Source organism: Poromitra crassiceps, assembly GCF_964638095.1.
Source record: "Poromitra crassiceps genome assembly, chromosome: 2".
Taxonomy (NCBI): domain Eukaryota; kingdom Metazoa; phylum Chordata; class Actinopteri; order Beryciformes; family Melamphaidae; genus Poromitra; species Poromitra crassiceps.
This window is the reverse complement of record NC_139624.1, coordinates 110,401,802-110,418,630: the sequence shown is the minus strand read 5'-3', so window position 1 is coordinate 110,418,630 and position 16,829 is coordinate 110,401,802. Positions and strand designations below refer to the sequence as shown.

General features: G+C 47.3%; 1 protein-coding gene and 2 pseudogenes across 4 annotated transcripts in view; 1 reads left to right on the top strand and 2 right to left on the bottom strand.

Annotated features, from left to right (window-relative positions):
* Positions 1–2,676: 2,676 nt before the first annotated feature.
* LOC310771277 (protein chibby homolog 1 pseudogene) lies at positions 2,677–3,084 on the bottom strand (annotated as a pseudogene). Its single transcript has one exon. The product of its transcript is annotated as a protein chibby homolog 1 pseudogene (transcript).
* Positions 3,085–4,365: 1,281 nt separating this feature from the next.
* On the top strand, positions 4,366–4,782 carry LOC310792381 (vesicle transport protein GOT1B pseudogene; annotated as a pseudogene). The gene has a single exon. The product of its transcript is annotated as a vesicle transport protein GOT1B pseudogene (transcript).
* Positions 4,783–7,105: 2,323 nt separating this feature from the next.
* The window catches only part of irf9 (interferon regulatory factor 9), a 32,173-nt gene continuing 22,449 nt past the window's right edge, over positions 7,106–16,829 (bottom strand). For both annotated transcript variants that reach the window (XM_083658361.1, XM_083658362.1), the window contains 3 exons: positions 16,399–16,788; positions 12,888–13,003; positions 7,106–7,562 (listed from right to left, as the gene is read on the bottom strand). In XM_083658361.1, the coding sequence (XP_083514487.1) occupies positions 7,422–7,562; positions 12,888–13,003; positions 16,399–16,788 (647 nt within the window). In that variant the 3' untranslated portion in view covers positions 7,106–7,421. The remainder of the gene's footprint in view (positions 7,563–12,887; positions 13,004–16,398; positions 16,789–16,829) is intronic.

Sequence of the window (16,829 nt, the reverse complement as noted above, 5' to 3'; positions counted from 1 at the left end):
AACAGACAGCAACACAGGCATAAACACAACTTATTATTATTATTATTATTATTATTATTATTATTATTATTATTATGGAAAACCAGATTATGATGAAAATCAAACACTTTTGAAGAGAGAGCATATGAAATAAGATTAGAGCTGAGAAGCACAAACTGTTTTTTTATACATTTTGTTGGTGTTATAAACACAGGACAGCCAAATCCAACAATTTAGAAAATTCCATCTCTTGCCACCAGGGGGTGCTGCCGCACCCTTCACACCTACCTTCCCGCGCCCTTGAGAGCGAATAGCAGCTCGTCCAGCAGGGCCTCTACCAGAGGGGACTGTGAGGTGGCTTCAGGCATACCACCTTTGGACAAACTGCTGTCTGTTAGCGGCAGTAAATATTGGTACAGCCTACTGCTTTCAATAAAGGAGTGCCCCACATATCACACTTTTAAAATAATCTGAAGTGATGGCTCAAGGCAAACCAGATTTGTGATCACTAATCCGACAACTCGTATGTAACCGGTACATCTGTTGTCTTGCTTCCTCTGTCATTGACATAGTCGTCTTAGTATGTCTTGTGAATATATATATACTGACACACGGCTGCGGGCCGCTACAAGGCCTCGCCTGCTCTGACATCACTGATGACATAATCAATGATGACATCACATCATTAGGTAATTAAGGCAGACAGACACTCCGGAATTATTAGCCTACATCACGGATGACATCACAATTACTTGGCAGACATACATACATACAGGCAAATAGGCAGACAGACAGACAGACAGACAGACAGACAGACAGACAGACAGACAGACAGACAGACAGACAGACAGACAGACAGACAGACAGACATACACTGCTGTGCGTAGACATACAGACAGACATAGACTCCTGGAATTATTATTACAAGAGTGTGCAGACAGACAGACAGACACTCCTGTGCGCAGACATACAGACAGACACTCCTGGAATTATTAGATAGATAAATAGATAGATGGATAGATAGATAGACAGACAGACAGACACACAGATTGATAGATAGATAGATCTCACGTGTTACGCATACTCCATTCCCAGGCCCGCCCGCTGCGTGGGCTCGCAGCCTCGGCAACCCTGCAGGTTGGCCACTGCGCGTCACATACGCAGCTCGGCCGCTACGCGGCCTCGCCCGCTGTATGACATCACTGAACATCATCACTGAACTTATAGCCAGGAAGGATGACATCACATCATTAGGTAATTAGGGCAATCACCTAATAAAAAAATCCGCTCCGTCAGGTCACCAGCACGGGTGCTTTTTACACCCCCCTGAAAGTTTCAGCCCGATCGCACGTAAAACGGCATAGCTGTGGCCGGCCACAATTCTGTTCACTCACACACGCACACACTCGGACACTTCTCATTCTTATTATATAAGCAATCTCGCGCGCTACACATGCTCGATTTGTACTTGCCCGCTGCGCGGGCTCGTCGCCTGCCCTGCAGATCACACACTGCGCATCACATACGCAGCATCATCATTGATGACATCATCACTGAACTTATAGCCTCAGCCAGGAAGGATGACATCACTGATGACATCATCTCTGATTACATCGCTGATGACATCACATCAGTAGGTAATTAGGGCAATCACATAATTAAAAAATCCGGCTCCCTCACCCGCATGGGTGCTCTTTACTTCCTGAGTTTCAGCCCGACTGCACGTAAAACGGCCTATCACGCGTGCGCGCACGCACACACACACACGGACTTCTCATTCTATCCACCTTATTTTTGAATGCCCCGCTGTAAAAAATAATGATGGGTACAAGGTCCGGTTTAAGTGACCTGATTGTTGCAGCTTGCCATTTCCTAAAACGGTTGATTTGAAAACTCTGCAGGCAAGATGGCCGCCGCCTACACTTCCTTCTTTACCCTGGCAGAATTCCTCCCCCATAAACTAACATAACTTGGCCAATAAGTATGTAACATACAAAATAAAACAAACGGTAATGTCTTAATTTGATGTAGAATGCAGAGGACATGTAACTGTTTAGTTAAACTTGCATTCCAGGAATATTGTATTTACTGCGCTGCTCCAGTTGGCTCGAGCGTGTTTCGTCCTGGAACCCACTCGCTTTGCGCCAGAACACAATCAATTTGGGGGTGGAACATGCCAGGATTGGCCAACGCCAACCCGTGCCCAGAACTGTCAAATCAAATCATCAACAGAGACGGTGTGGCCCGCCTCCCAGTATTTTCAGTGTATCAGTTAGATAGAGAACGTGACAAATATAGCCACATTATGGTTATAAACAAACTAACGCTGGTGATCCGTATTCAGTGGCGTTTTACTGCCATGTAACATAGCTAGCTAGCCGCTATTAGCCACAGTAGGCGATTGATTACACATGATGCACTGCGGTCTTAAAGGGATATTTATCAACGAGATTTTTGCCAAGCTGGACCTGAGACGGGTGTCAAGCTGTCAGCAACAAGGCTGGGAGGATCACACCGGAAGAAAAACCCAGAGGCATCATGGTAGCCAGGTGGATAGGAAAGCCATAAATCTGTTCTTCATCTGAACTCTTTTTAGGCTACAAACAACAAAGGTAAAACTCACCTCGGATCAACATTCACAATTATTTGTGAATGCATAAAAGACAGGTGCGATATATAGAGAACTGGTCAGATCTGTCAGTTTTTCCTGCGATGGTTATTCTTCATCTCCTCCAGTTCTCTCTCCATCAGCTGAGACTCTGCCTTAGTCTCTGTCAACATGTCAAACAGAATATCAATTTTCATTTTGAGAAGGTTGTTCTCCTCCTCCAGCTCCTTGTTTCTCTTTTTCAGCCACTGTACTTCCTTTCCAGACACACTCCCACCAGAGTCTGCTATCCACTGTCCCTCTTCAAACCTCAAGCTCTGGCCTCCAATGTTCATCACCGGAGGTCCATAGTCCAGACCCAGCTCGACTTCCCTGATTGAACGATCCAACGTGTACAGGTTGGACTTAGATGCAGATTTGCGAACAGGGATCTTCTTCAGACTGAACGTGTTTTCAACAAACGGCAGCCTCTTCAGTGATCTGTTTCCTCCATACATACTATTTGCTAAAACTACTAGTGACTGTATGGCTTTTCTTTTCTTTACTGGTTCTAATTATAGCACCAGCAGGGAAGGCTTTATGACATCACTGATTATCTCACAATGGGTAGGTAGTTTGTGATAACTTTGTAGGTGCAGCAAGTAACCAATCATGATGTCAGCAGTCATGTCACTCGAGCAAGTGTGATGTCATCAGTGATGTCGTCTTCTTCTTCTTCTGTGATGTTTTATGGCAGTTGGCATCCTTTATGTTGCATTATCGCCTCCTTCTGGATTTATCCATCCACTGTTTCTCTACATTCTGTCCTCTCCTGACTTCACATCAATCTCCATCAGTGATGTCACTCGAGCAATTGTGATGTCATCGGTGATGTCATCAGTGATGATGTCATCAGTGATGTCACTCGAACAATTGTGATGTCATCAGCCCCGTGTGTGCCCACGTGGAAAGCTAACGCTTGATTTACAAACCAAACCAGACGGGTTGTAGGTTGTTGTCAGGAGGCCGCGGAGCAGCGAGGGAGGTCATCATGCTGGCACGAGGGCCGAGAGGCCCGGGAACACGGTGGTCGAATAGGAGAGCGAGGCGGCTGGAGGGAGGAACATTCGGACCCCTGAGTCTGGAATTTGTGTAATATTCTGTGAGAGGCAGCAATGTGCCACAAGGCATCCAGTCTGCCAGAAAGCCATTACAAGAAACAAACTGCAAACCTAGTAACTTGCTATAGCTAAAGATTGCAGGGAAGCCATGCCGTTATTAGACTATTACACAAATTCCAGACTCAGGAGTCCGCTCCCTCCTCAATGTTCCTCCCTCCAGCCGCCTCGCTCTCCTCTTCGTCCGCCGTGTTCCCGGACCTCTCGGCCCTTGTCCCAGCGCGCCAACCTCCTCTGTCTATGACCTCTTCTTCTTCTAATGGCTTTCCGGCAGACTGGATGCCTTGCAGCACATTGCTGCCTCACAGAATATTGCACAAATTCCAGACTCGGGGGTCTGCCCTGTCTATGACCTCATTAGCATGTCTACGACATCATCAGTGTTTTCATGACATCACTGAAGATGTCACAATGTCCATCACCCCATTAGCATAGAAGGCCTATGACATCATCTGTGTTTTATGACATCATTGATGATGTCATTGTTGACAGTGACCATTTTACAATTACCATACATAACTGGAACCTTTCTAATAACACTGCTGCTATCAACAATTTAATTAACACAAAACAACTTGAATTCTAAGAAGTTTTGCATGATTTGCGGGCAGTAGTGCCAAAATGATTTCACTCACGGATTCACAGAAAATCGGCATAGGGCTGATGAGCTTCGGGGTGTTTTTCCTCATCTTTGGGGTGATACTGTTTTTCGATAAAGCTCTTCTTGCGATTGGAAACATTCTGTTTGTGGCCGGTCTGTCGTTCATCATCGGCCTGGAGCGCACCTTCAGGTTCTTCTTCCAGAAACACAAAGCCAAAGCCACCAGCTTCTTCCTGGGAGGCGTGTTCATGGTTCTGACTGGCTGGACAATCATCGGTGTCATCCTGGAGACCTATGGTTTTTTCCTCTTATTCAAGGGTCTTTTCCCAATGGTGATAGGCTTCATCATGAGGGTTCCTATTCTCGGGTCATTGCTCAACTTACCAGGGATCAGCAGTTTGGTGGACAAAGTTTGTAAGAGCAACAGTATGGTATAACAGCAGGCTGTTGTTTGGAGAAGTCTGAGTATTTATGATTGCTTCTAATAGTGACTTTTCCCCTTCTGGTCATTGCTTCCATAGCAAAAAAATCACAATAGTGAATCATCAAAATGGCTTTATATCCTGCATTGGTCATTGCTACCAAGTGACCTTTATTTTGAAGGCTGGAAACAGGCGTCATTGCCACTCAATAGATGTTGGGAGCAACCACCCTTTTCAACCTGGCGATTCCAGACTGAGAAGAGCCAATTCACAACTGTGGACTGGGCGTGGCTTCGAAGGTTTGGAGCCAGGCTATGTCAAACCTGTATGACGCTAAAGCCAAGAAGCCAGGTGCAACGTTCTGTCCACCTCATTAGCCATCCACGACCACCATTGTGGGCAGACACAGGGCTGATGACATCACTCACTGATGACATCATCACCGATGATCTCACAATTGCGTGAGTGACATCACTGATGATATCACTCACTAATAACATCATGAATTCTCTTATCTCACCTCCCTCACATCATTATTGTGTGTTGTTTGTGTATTAATTGTATTGTCAACTGGTTTGCAGTGCTTGGCAGCCATGGAGTCACTCCAACACAATGCAGGAGACAGGAGAAAGCAATTGTCAATTGTTTGATGTTGCCTAAATACTGCAAACATGCTAAATGTTGCTAATTACGTGTGTGTGTGTGTGTGTGTGTGTGTGCAGTTCCTTTTGGGTTTGGCAAAAGGGTTTGCAGCTGTAACTCATCTCTATTAGTCCTGGATGCTCCCATTGTTAATTAGAATGGTATGTTAAAGGGGAGACATGACTTAGGTTTATGGTTAACAGTTAATAGTTCTACATGATTGGAATATATATAGGAAAATGTAAATGGTATGATTGGTCTATCCTCTCATGCTAGACATCGTGCTACAAACGTACAAGTCACGTATAGAAGCGACTGCACCACTTAAAAATGTCATATTTAGTCTGGCTGAAGGAAATTCTCATTCTACCAATTTATTAATAGCACATGAATGTTACCATTCCTCTATGTCCACACTCAGAAACCTGCACTACCTATAAATAAAATTCATACATCCATGACTTCTAAACTTGAACAAATTTTAACTGGCAAATTTTAGAAAAGGGGGGAAATCAAGTAGTACATATTCAAAAGTACTTTATTTTACATCACATGGTTTGAGAAATGGAAGGTAGTATTGTGAAGTATATAAATGAGTTAAGACATGCAAAAACAAATTATTATCCTTTAGGTCAACAATTAGAGAAAAGCAGGAAACTGCAGCATTTCAACATCACATTTAGATAAACAGAGAGGAAGGAAGAATCTCAGAGATGCGGTGTACATGTAGTGCTTTTCAGTAGAGCAACTAATGTCTAAATAAAAGGACACAAAGACTTGTATTCAAAACACATTTTTGGCGGGAAACATTACTTTACTTTAACATTACTGTACAAAAAGAAGAAAAAAAAAGTCTGTAACTGTTATAGGTTTGTCCGCCACCTAGTATGTTTTCAAAAGTGCTCTAGTTTGTTTTTGTTGCTACTAGTGCTACCATTAAAGCCCCAATTTCTAACTTTCTGCTGAGCAGCAGCAACAGCTGCCTCTGTTGCCACAAGTGGTAAATACAGATGCTAATAAATGCTACAGTACACTTCTCTGTTTGTACGTTCAGATATCAGCCTTATTTTATTGTTTCTGCTTGTAGTCTCTACTTCAGGGGTGTCAAACATACGGCCCATGGGCCAGAACCGGCCCTCCAAAGGGTCCAATCCGGCCCACAGGATGACTTTGCAAAGTGTAAAAATTGCACTGAGAAGTCCTTCAATCCAATCTGATGCACTTGTGAAGGCTAAGAGGTGCCAGGTTTCAGGAGCAAGTTAAATATTAAGTAGCCTATTCATGTTTTCTGTATTCATCACTAAATGGTAAAGTATTTTCATTACCCTTGACTAGAGAATTGCACAGTTGCCGTCAATTGTAATGCAGTTATGCACAGAAACTGAAACTTTGGGAACATGTTCACATATCATCACTGACTATGTGTGCCAGTCAAATTCCCCAACTACTGAATCTCTGAACTATCTTTTTAACGAAAGCACACACAATTTATTCTGTTATCTCCTTTTGATAACTAATGTAACAAATGTCATATTTTTTCCACTTCCATTCACTGAGCATCCCCTTAACCCATTGATACCTGATGCAGCATTTGCGTGTATATCCCTCATTTGTGTGCGTATCCCTTTAAGACCGCGAACCCGTTAACGCGGTTCGCGGTCTTAAAGGGATACACACACAAATGCTGCATCAGGTATCAATGGGTTAAACTGCTTGGAGGCCCGCCTCCCACTTTGAAAACCTCTGCTATATGTACTTCACAACAAAGTTACAGCCAGGCAACTCGACAGGCTCCGGGACGGAGCCTTGAAGTTACATGGTGCAGTAACAGGCGTTCAGGACGCAGATTGGGAATGATAGAGGTGCCATTCTCCCTATTAGAAGTCAGTGTACCATAAACAATATTTTAAAAGCTTTTATATTAGGTAACAAAGTGACATATTGGGGCTTTAAGTTTAAAATAATGGGTTGCACTTGTTTCTCCAAATGGTGGATATGCATGTAGAGATGCTTTATGAAGCCTGAGGCACTGGAACCAGGTTGAGGGTAATTTCCCCCAGAGGCGACTGGCTGGCCAGAGACTTCAGGATGTCTATGGAGTGCAGGATGGAGCCTGTGTTCTTTACCTGCTGCTGGGCCCAAGGCAAAGAGATCTGCAGAGGAGAGACCAGGAGAGGCTATCAGTCAAATCTCTGCTCATCACCTGCAATAGGGATGGGTACTGAGCACCGGTATTGTACGTTTCTAACTATTTTTGCAACTACTCTGTTGTGATGCTTTTAAATGTCTATTTTATCCTCTTCTTTTATTCTCTTATTTTCTTGTGTCGACCATCTTATGTGAAGCACTTTGAATTGCCTCTATCTGATTTTATGCAAACCCAATGCTGTGGCATGTACGGGCAACAGAAGACGCAAGGTAACAGTAGAGGGTATGCTTGGCGTCCAAACTAAAGTATAAAGACAAAGCTGTTATGAAATGATGGTCTCGACCTAGTTTCAAGATGAAGACCAGACACGCTGCCACACGCCACACGTAATCTAGTGACATAGCGACCACATCATCACATGTAATCCTAGCGTGACGACAAGTGCAGTAATCCCAGCGTGACGTTCGCGTGACGCACTTGCCTAGGTGACGCCGCTAATGTCGTCAGTGCAGTAATCCCAGCGTGACGTCCGCGTGACGCACTTGCCTAGGTGACGCCGTTAATGTCGTCAGTACCGAGGCTATGACGCGGCAGTATTTACAGTATAGCCACGCCGGGCACACCACCGTCCTTGTTCCCTGTCCTCTAGCCGCTGCACTAAGCTGATCTAATTCCCTCTCTGGAAGCCGCGTTTCACCGGTCTGGCCTGGTGGCACAGAGAGTTGGCTTGTTGGCTTGCTGCCTAGTATTATAGAGACCTCAGTCACGTTTGAGGTCATGGGTTCGATCCTCAGTCAGTTTTGAATGTCGACAGCCAGAGGAAAGAGTCATTTAAAGCCCTGAGAAAAGGTGGCAGGTGGCACAGAGAGTTGGCCTGCATCAGGCGTAGTGACTCCGTGGCAAGATGCCTCTCTTCTTGAGGCGGGAGGGCATCTGCTCGGGCTAGAATAGAGAACCCCCCCCGTAGGGGATTCTTCAGGAGTCACTACATTGGTGGTGGACTGGGGAGGTGGGTGGGGTGAAACGCGGCTTCCAGAGAGGGAATTAGATCAGCATAGTGCAGCGGCTAAAGGACAGGGAACAACGACGGTGGCGTGCCCGGCGTGGCTATAAATACTGCCGCGTCATAGCCTCGGTACTGACGACATTAACGCCGTCACCTAGGCAAGTGCGTCACGCGGACGTCACGCTGGGATTACTGCACTGACGACATTAGCGACGTCACCTAGGCAAGTGCGTCACGCGAACGTCACGCTGGGATTACTGCACTTGTCGTCACGCTAGGATTACATGTGATGATGGGGTCGCTATGTCACTAGATTACGTGTGGCGTGTGGCAGCGTGTCTGGTCTTCATCTTGAAACTAGGTCGAGACCATCATTTCAATCATGAGAGACCAGAGGGTAAGGTTAATCAGCAAGCTTTATTAAAGTATGGCATGGCGATGAGATTCATGGCCTGAAGCGGTATGGCATTAATTCTGATGGCGTGGCAGCATGGCAACTGATTCTTTGGCGTAGTGACTCCGTGGCAAGATGCCTCTCTTCTTGAGGCGGGAGGGCATCTGCTCGGGCTAGAATAGAGAACCCCCCAAAAGAGAGAAACCTGAAAGGCCAACCGGTCTGCTCGCCTTGCGATACAGCGGGCGCTGGGCGGAAGGCGACGCTTGTCGCCGACCGGTTGGCTCGGCAGCGCGGCGACTTACGGAACCTATCGACCGGGCGAGGCCGCCGCGATGCGCGGGCGCGGGATGATCGACCAGTCCGGCATAATTCAGCGTTGGCATAGTTCGGCGTTGAACCCCCCCCCAAACTGACTGCGGGCTGCTCGGCACCCGGAACACTTGCAGGCTGCTCGGCACCTAGAACACTTCGAGTAGATTACTGGGGTCTGAATTAGTAGGGAGACTACAGGCTGCTCGACACCTAGAACACTTGCAGGCTGCTCGACACCTAGAACATTGACAGGCTGCTCGACACCTAGAACACTTTGGGTAGTCTACTGAGGTCTGAATTAGTGATGCTGAATTAGTTGGGGGGGGGGTTCAACGGCGAACTATGCCAACGCCGAATTATGCCGGACTGGTCGATCATCCCGCGCCCGCGCATCGCGGCGGCCTCGCCCGGTCGATAGGTTCCGTAAGTCGGCGCGCTGCCGAGCAAACTGGTCGGCGACAAGCGTCGCCTTCCGCCCAGCGCCCGCTGTATCACGAGGCGAGCAGACCGGTTGGCCTTTCAGGTTTCTCTCTTTTGGGGGGTTCTCTATTCTAGCCCGAGCAGATGCCCTCCCGCCTCAAGAAGAGAGGCATCTTGCCACGGAGTCACTATGCCAAAGAATCAGTTGCCATGCTGCCACGCCATCAGAATTAATGCCATACCGCTTCAGGCCATGAATCTCATCGCCATGCCATACTTTAATAAAGCTTGCTGATTAACCTTACCCTCTGGTCTCTCATGATTGAAATGATGGTCTCGACCTAGTTTCAAGATGAAGACCAGACACGCTGCCACACGCCACACGTAATCTAGTGACATAGCGACCCCATCATCACATGTAATCCTAGCGTGACGACAAGTGCAGTAATCCCAGCGTGACGTTCGCGTGACGCACTTGCCTAGGTGACGCCGCTAATGTCGTCAGTGCAGTAATCCCAGTGTGACGTCCGCGTGACGCACTTGCCTAGGTGACGGCGTTAATGTCGTCAGTACCGAGGCTATGACGCGGCAGTATTTATAGCCACGCCGGGCACACCACCGTCCTTGTTCCCTGTCCTCTAGCCGCTGCACTAAGCTGATCTAATTCCCTCTCTGGAAGCCGCGTTTCACCCCACCCACCTCCCCAGTCCACCACCAATGTATTGACTCCTGAAGAATCCCCTACGGGGGGGGTTCTCTATTCTAGCCCGAGCAGATGCCCTCCCGCCTCAAGAAGAGAGGCATCTTGCCACGGAGTCACTACGCCAAAGAATCAGTTGCCATGCTGCCACGCCATCAGAATTAATGCCATACCGCTTCAGGCCATGAATCTCATCGCCATGCCATACTTTAATAAAGCTTGCTGATTAACCTTACCCTCTGGTCTCTCATGATTGAAATGATGGTCTCGACCTAGTTTCAAGATGAAGACCAGACACGCTGCCACACGCCACAGATGCCTCTCTTCTTGAGGCGGGAGAGCATCTGCTCGGGCTAGAATAGAGAACCCCCCCCGTAGGGGATTCTTCAGGAGTCAATACATTGGTGGTGGACTGGGGAGGTGGGTGGGGTGAAACGCGGCTTCCAGAGAGGGAATTAGATCAGTTTAGTGCAGCGGCTAGAGGACAGGGAACAAGGACGGTGGTGTGCCCGGTGTGGCTATAAATACTGCCGCGTCATAGCCTCGGTACTGACGACATTAACGCCGTCACCTAGGCAAGTGTGTCACGCGAACGTCACGCTGGGATTACTGCACTTGTCGTCACGCTAGGATTACGTGTGATGATGGGGTCGCTATGTCACTAGATTACGCGTGGCGTGTGGCAGCGTGTCTGGTCTTCATCTTGAAACTAGGTCGAGACCATCATTTCAATCATGAGAGACCAGAGGGTTTGGGGGGGGGGTTCAACGCCGAACTATGCCAACGCCGAATTATGCCGGACTGGTCGATCATCCCGCGCCCGCGCATCGCGGCGGCCTCGCCCGGTCGATAGGTTCCGTAAGTCGCCGTGCTGCCGAGCCAACCGGTCGGCGACAAGCGTCGCCTTCCGCCCAGCGCCCGCTGTATCGCGAGGCGAGCAGACCGGTTGGCCTTTCAGGTTTCTCTCTTTTGGGGGGTTCTCTATTCTAGCCCGAGCAGATGCCCTCCCGCCTCAAGAAGAGAGGCATCTTGCCACGGAGTCACTACGCCAAAGAATCAGTTGCCATGCTGCCACGCCATCAGAATTAATGCCATACCGCTTCAGGCCATGAATCTCATCGCCATGCCATACTTTAATAAAGCTTGCTGATTAACCTTACCCTCTGGTCTCTCATGATTGAAATGATGGTCTCGACCTAGTTTCAAGATGAAGACCAGACACGCTGCCACACGCCACACGTAATCTAGTGACATAGCGACCCCATCATCACATGTAATCCTAGCGTGACGACAAGTGCAGTAATCCCAGCGCGACGTTCGCGTGACGCACTTGCCTAGGTGACGCCGCTAATGTCGTCAGTGCAGTAATCCCAGCGTGACGTCCGCGTGACGCACTTGCCTAGGTGACGGCGTTAATGTCGTCAGTACCGAGGCTATGACGCGGCAGTATTTACAGTATAGCCACGCCGGGCACACCACCGTCCTTGTTCCCTGTCCTCTAGCCGCTGCACTAAGCTGATCTAATTCCCTCTCTGGAAGCCGCGTTTCACCCCACCCACCTCCCCAGTCCACCACCAATGTATTGACTCCTGAAGAATCCCCTACGGGGGGGGTTCTCTATTCTAGCCCGAGCAGATGCCCTCCCGCCTCAAGAAGAGAGGCATCTTGCCACGGAGTCACTACGCCAAAGAATCAGTTGCCATGCTGCCACGCCATCAGAATTAATGCCATACCGCTTCAGGCCATGAATCTCATCGCCATGCCATACTTTAATAAAGCTTGCTGATTAACCTTACCCTCTGGTCTCTCATGATTGAAATGTCTATTTTATCCTCTTTTATTTTCTTATGTCATCCATTTTATGTGAAGCACTTTGAACTGCATCTGTGTATGAAATGTGCTATACAAATACACTTGACTTGACAAAACTCGCGCTGGAACAAACTTCAGCAGTGAAATAGGTCTCCTCAGGAATTTAACTTGTAATAAGTAATAACAAAATAACCGTTGAATCTTTTCACATGTTGTCATGTCTATTTTTTGCACCAAATTATGGAGAGTAGTATCGATAAGAGTATCAATAAGTATCGGTATCGATAAGCAGTACCGGTATCAGTATCGGTATCGATAAAATCCTTACCATACCCATCCCTAATCTGCAATCATCGTATTTGTATGTAACTTTTTTATAATGTAACCTAAGCGAGATCACACCCACAGCTTTGGTCTGAACCACAGTGGAAAAGTTTACTTTGTTGTAGTCTGTAATCTTGTAACTGATTGATTGATTGATTGTAAGCTAAAAGTTTATATTTAAAAAAGCACATTTTGGTCAAACTTGTAACTTGTAAATATATATATTTTTTTTAAATGAGACTCGAGTTATAGGGTTTTGCCTCATGTTGCTATACAATCACTCCAAAATATATTGGCCAAACCGACAGAAGGGAGTTGTACAGTATATGAGATGGAGGCGGTCATGGTGTACCTCTACCTGAGCGATGATGAGTTTGCTGGATGGGTTTTCCACGTTGGTCAGTTCTTCTCCGAAACACAGAGTGATGCCACACTGAGGAGGCTCGCCACCGCCTGCACGGTACTGCTCCAGTTCTGAACATGGGGAACACAGACACCAGTTAGAACACATTAACACATTATCACTCAACTAATATTTGAGTGCATTGCGTTTGGAGTGCAGGGCCTCTATCTTCCGACAGGCGCTATCCCCTAATAGCGCTTTGCGCACCTGTTTGCGCTTGCCTTAAGGCAGGGAAGATAGAAGATAGATAGAAGAAGATAGAAGATTCTGATTCTGAATTCTCGGCCGGGATGCGGAAAGGTTCACGGCAGGTGTCGCAAGCGCAAATTAGAGCCGTGCCAAAATCATCTGCGCCCCAAAATGCCTGCGCAAACGGGATTTGGGCGGTCTTAACTACCAGTATTATTCACAGGCGTGGCCAGGCAAGGCTGGGCATTACGTCAATCAAAACCAATCAGATTCCCGTCTCGCAATGGTTGTTTGCGCGAGGCATGCAATATGCTGTAATTCTCTCCGTGCGTAATAGAGTGTACTCACTCGTGCGAGGACAGAGAGAGCTTATTTACAGATCATCTGTGGTGGCAACGACCCTCCGGTTTATGAAGGTAAATAGCCTATGTCCATTGTCCAACAAGTTTTCTCAATTAATTTCCCTCTTTGCGATGTGATAAAAGTTTCTCAGTGAGTTATAGTTGATTGCCTCACTGAATTATCTGCTAATAATTTTAGCAGCATAATTTGATGTCTTGGCGTGGCAAGGCTGTGCGTAATGTCATATCCAAACGGAATTCCACTTTCCACTGCGCAAATACCTCTCTGCGCTGGGAGCGCAGCCGTAATCTCCGTGCACCACACCCAGCGCAGAGAGGTATTTGCGCGTAAGAGCTCCTTTTCAAAGCTCTTAGCGCAAAGTAATTGCGCGCTGCTGACAATGGCATAATGCCATCTATCACCACATTTTAGCGCTGAAACGCCTGCTTTGGCTTGTGGCAGCCAATGCCCAGTACAATTATCACAGGCATGCGCTTGTGTCCGCCCCCAATTTGCATTGCGCACGGCATTAAACAAGCGCAAACGCTAAATTAGCGCTTTTGGGAAGATAGAGCCCGATATGTTTTATGGGCTAAAAGCTGAAACTGTGAGAATGAGGAATGGATTGTACACAATGGACACAAACTTAATCTGTAATGACATGTAAACATCAGAACTGGGTTAAGCTCATACAGTACTTTGATTATGAGAAACTTAGCTAAGATCCCATATTAAACAGGTTACTGTAAAAAAGGTGAATCTGCATGATCGAAAATAATATTTTCACTGTGAGATGAACAGACTGGAAACTTTATTCCATTAGATAGAACAGATGTTGACAAAGTTTTTTAACTTTAGGGACATAAGTTGCAGTTGAAAAAAGGTAATAAATCACAATATTGAAATATCGCAATACTCAATATATATACAGTATATTTTGTGTTATAAAATCATCAGCAGAGAGGGAGGGGGAGGGGGAGGGGAGGGAGGGTTGAGGAGCGTGGAGAAGGTGGAAAACAGTTTACTGGGGTTGGACGCAGAGGACTGGATTTCAGAGATGAAGAATGAGGTTTTTGCTTTTGAGACAGCAGAGGTGAAGTTGGAGTGGATAAGGTGGTAGGAAGAGAGTGATGTGATTTTCTCCATTTTCTCTCAGCTGCCCGAAGCTCTGTTCGATGAGTTTGCAGAGATTCAGTCAGCCAAGGAGCAGGGGGAGAGGATCGGGCAGGTTTAGTGGTGAGTGGGCAGAGAGAATCAAGAGCAGAGGAGAGAGAGGATAGAAGAGTGGTGGAAGCCTCCTCAGTGGACAGAGATGATAGAAGAGTGGTGGAAGCCTCCTCAGTGGACAGGAGAGAGAACTGCTCGGTGACACGGGAGTGCTTTTTCACTCCCGTCCCATCCCACTCCCACAGAAATATTCCCGTCCTGTCCCAATCCACAAAAACATAAGTAACCTGGGGTCCCTATACTTTTCCTACTGTCTAGGGCCAGCTGCTAGATCCCTGTTTCTAGCTCTCCGAGGACCAGTCTGTCAGTTACAGTAAAAAATACAGTAGGCTACATGCATCACACCATGCAGGGATTCCGATAAACCTTTTTTCCTGACGGCCAATGCGGCAGGTAACGTTCCAGAATTCTGGCCATATAGAATATCTATAGCCTATACGGCCACTTTGAATGTAATAGCCTACATTTAAACAGCTCTTTGCAGGTCTCTTTGCATCCTATCCTGTCAAATTAAATAACTTGAAAATGAGCTAAAGCAGTTAGTAGGCCTAGAGCTGCGGCAACATAGATTTTTTTCCTTACCGCACAAATTAGTGAAGTCATCCAAACCGTCGCGGTAGGCTATTAAAAAACCTGAGGTTATAAAATAATTGTTTCCTAAATAAAAGTTTCAAATCAATTAATTCTCTGTAGTCTTTTCTTTACAGCCTCTGTAGTCGATCTTTATTCCAGTGATGTCATTAAGAACCCGACTTCACAGCAAGAATATTTAATTGGTCGGCATTGTTGCATGCCAACATGCCTGTTGAATCAACTGGCATGTGGTTCTCGGCAAGGACGCTTTCGTTTGAAACACAGACAACATGCACGCTCCTATCAGAGCGTGCATGAATCTCCAATACGCACGCACATACACACCTTCATCTCTCTCACTCACTCCACATGGCACCTGCATCAGCCAGGCTTTCCTGCACTCGCTCCTGGCTCCTGTTTGGCTTTATTTGTGGTAAGCATTTTGATTCAGTTCCTCATAACGCTTTTTACCTCCGCTAAATTGACAACTACATCCGGTGAATCAATCAATCAATCAATCGCTCACGCTTGGTACTCGACTGCATTTACTTTCGTTCCAAATAGGCTAATCATTTTCGTCATATTAGAACTGTGGTGTTGTGATTGCAAAAAACAATATTGTTGGAAAAACCTTTCAAAATGTGGGCCACACAGGGGCCAGGCCGAAGGGCACCCTGCGAAAAATTTGGGCCGTTTGAAGCTCAATTTGGGCCGTTTGAAGCCAGATTTGGGCCGTTTGAAGCCCAATTTGGGTCGTTTAAAGCCAGATTTGGGCCGTTTGAAGCCCAATTTGGGCCAAGTCCAATTTTACAATGAGATGCACCCACTTTAACCCTGAATAAAGTAATAAAACCACTAGTAAACCAGTAGGTGGCGCCTGGCCTGCTGTTCAGTGAGTGGCCTGGCCTGGCCTGCAAAAAAAAAGAAAAAAAAAGATTTTTTTTGCAGGCCAGGCCAAGCCAGGCCAGGCCACCGGGCATTTGCGCGACATGTCCGATTATGCAGTCCGCCCCTGGGCCCACATGCCGGTAATGGTTGCCCGCAGTGGCCCAAACTTTCTGCCCACAGTGGCCCCACACAGGCCCCAAAGGGCCATGTTTGCTGGGAAAGTATTTGGGGATTTGTGGGGACTCACGCTGCTTGAAGGTGTCTTTGCTGAAGAGCAGCACGGGCTCCGTGTTGCGCTCCATCTTGTGCAGGCCGGGCGTGGCGGCATGTGGCCCAGTCCAGAACACACGGCCCTGGCAGAAGCGCTTGCCGTAGACGCCCAGCGCCGCAGAAGTCAGCGCCACTCCCTTCACCATGTAGGGTAGCAGGGTGGAGAGCGCCTGCAGCTCAGGGCCGGGCGGCAGCGTGGACGGAGGCTCGGGCAGCGCAAAGCGAGGGAAGCCACCCATCAACGAGGCCGGGGTGGGGGGAATGAGGGAGGAGGGCAGGTACGTGATCCGCACGTCGCTGCCCGGGATCTCACGCTTCACAACCTCCTGGCCTAAGTAGTGTACCGACACGTGGAAGGAGTCCAGGACTGCAGAGGCACAGACACAGAGAGAGAGACACATGGAATTA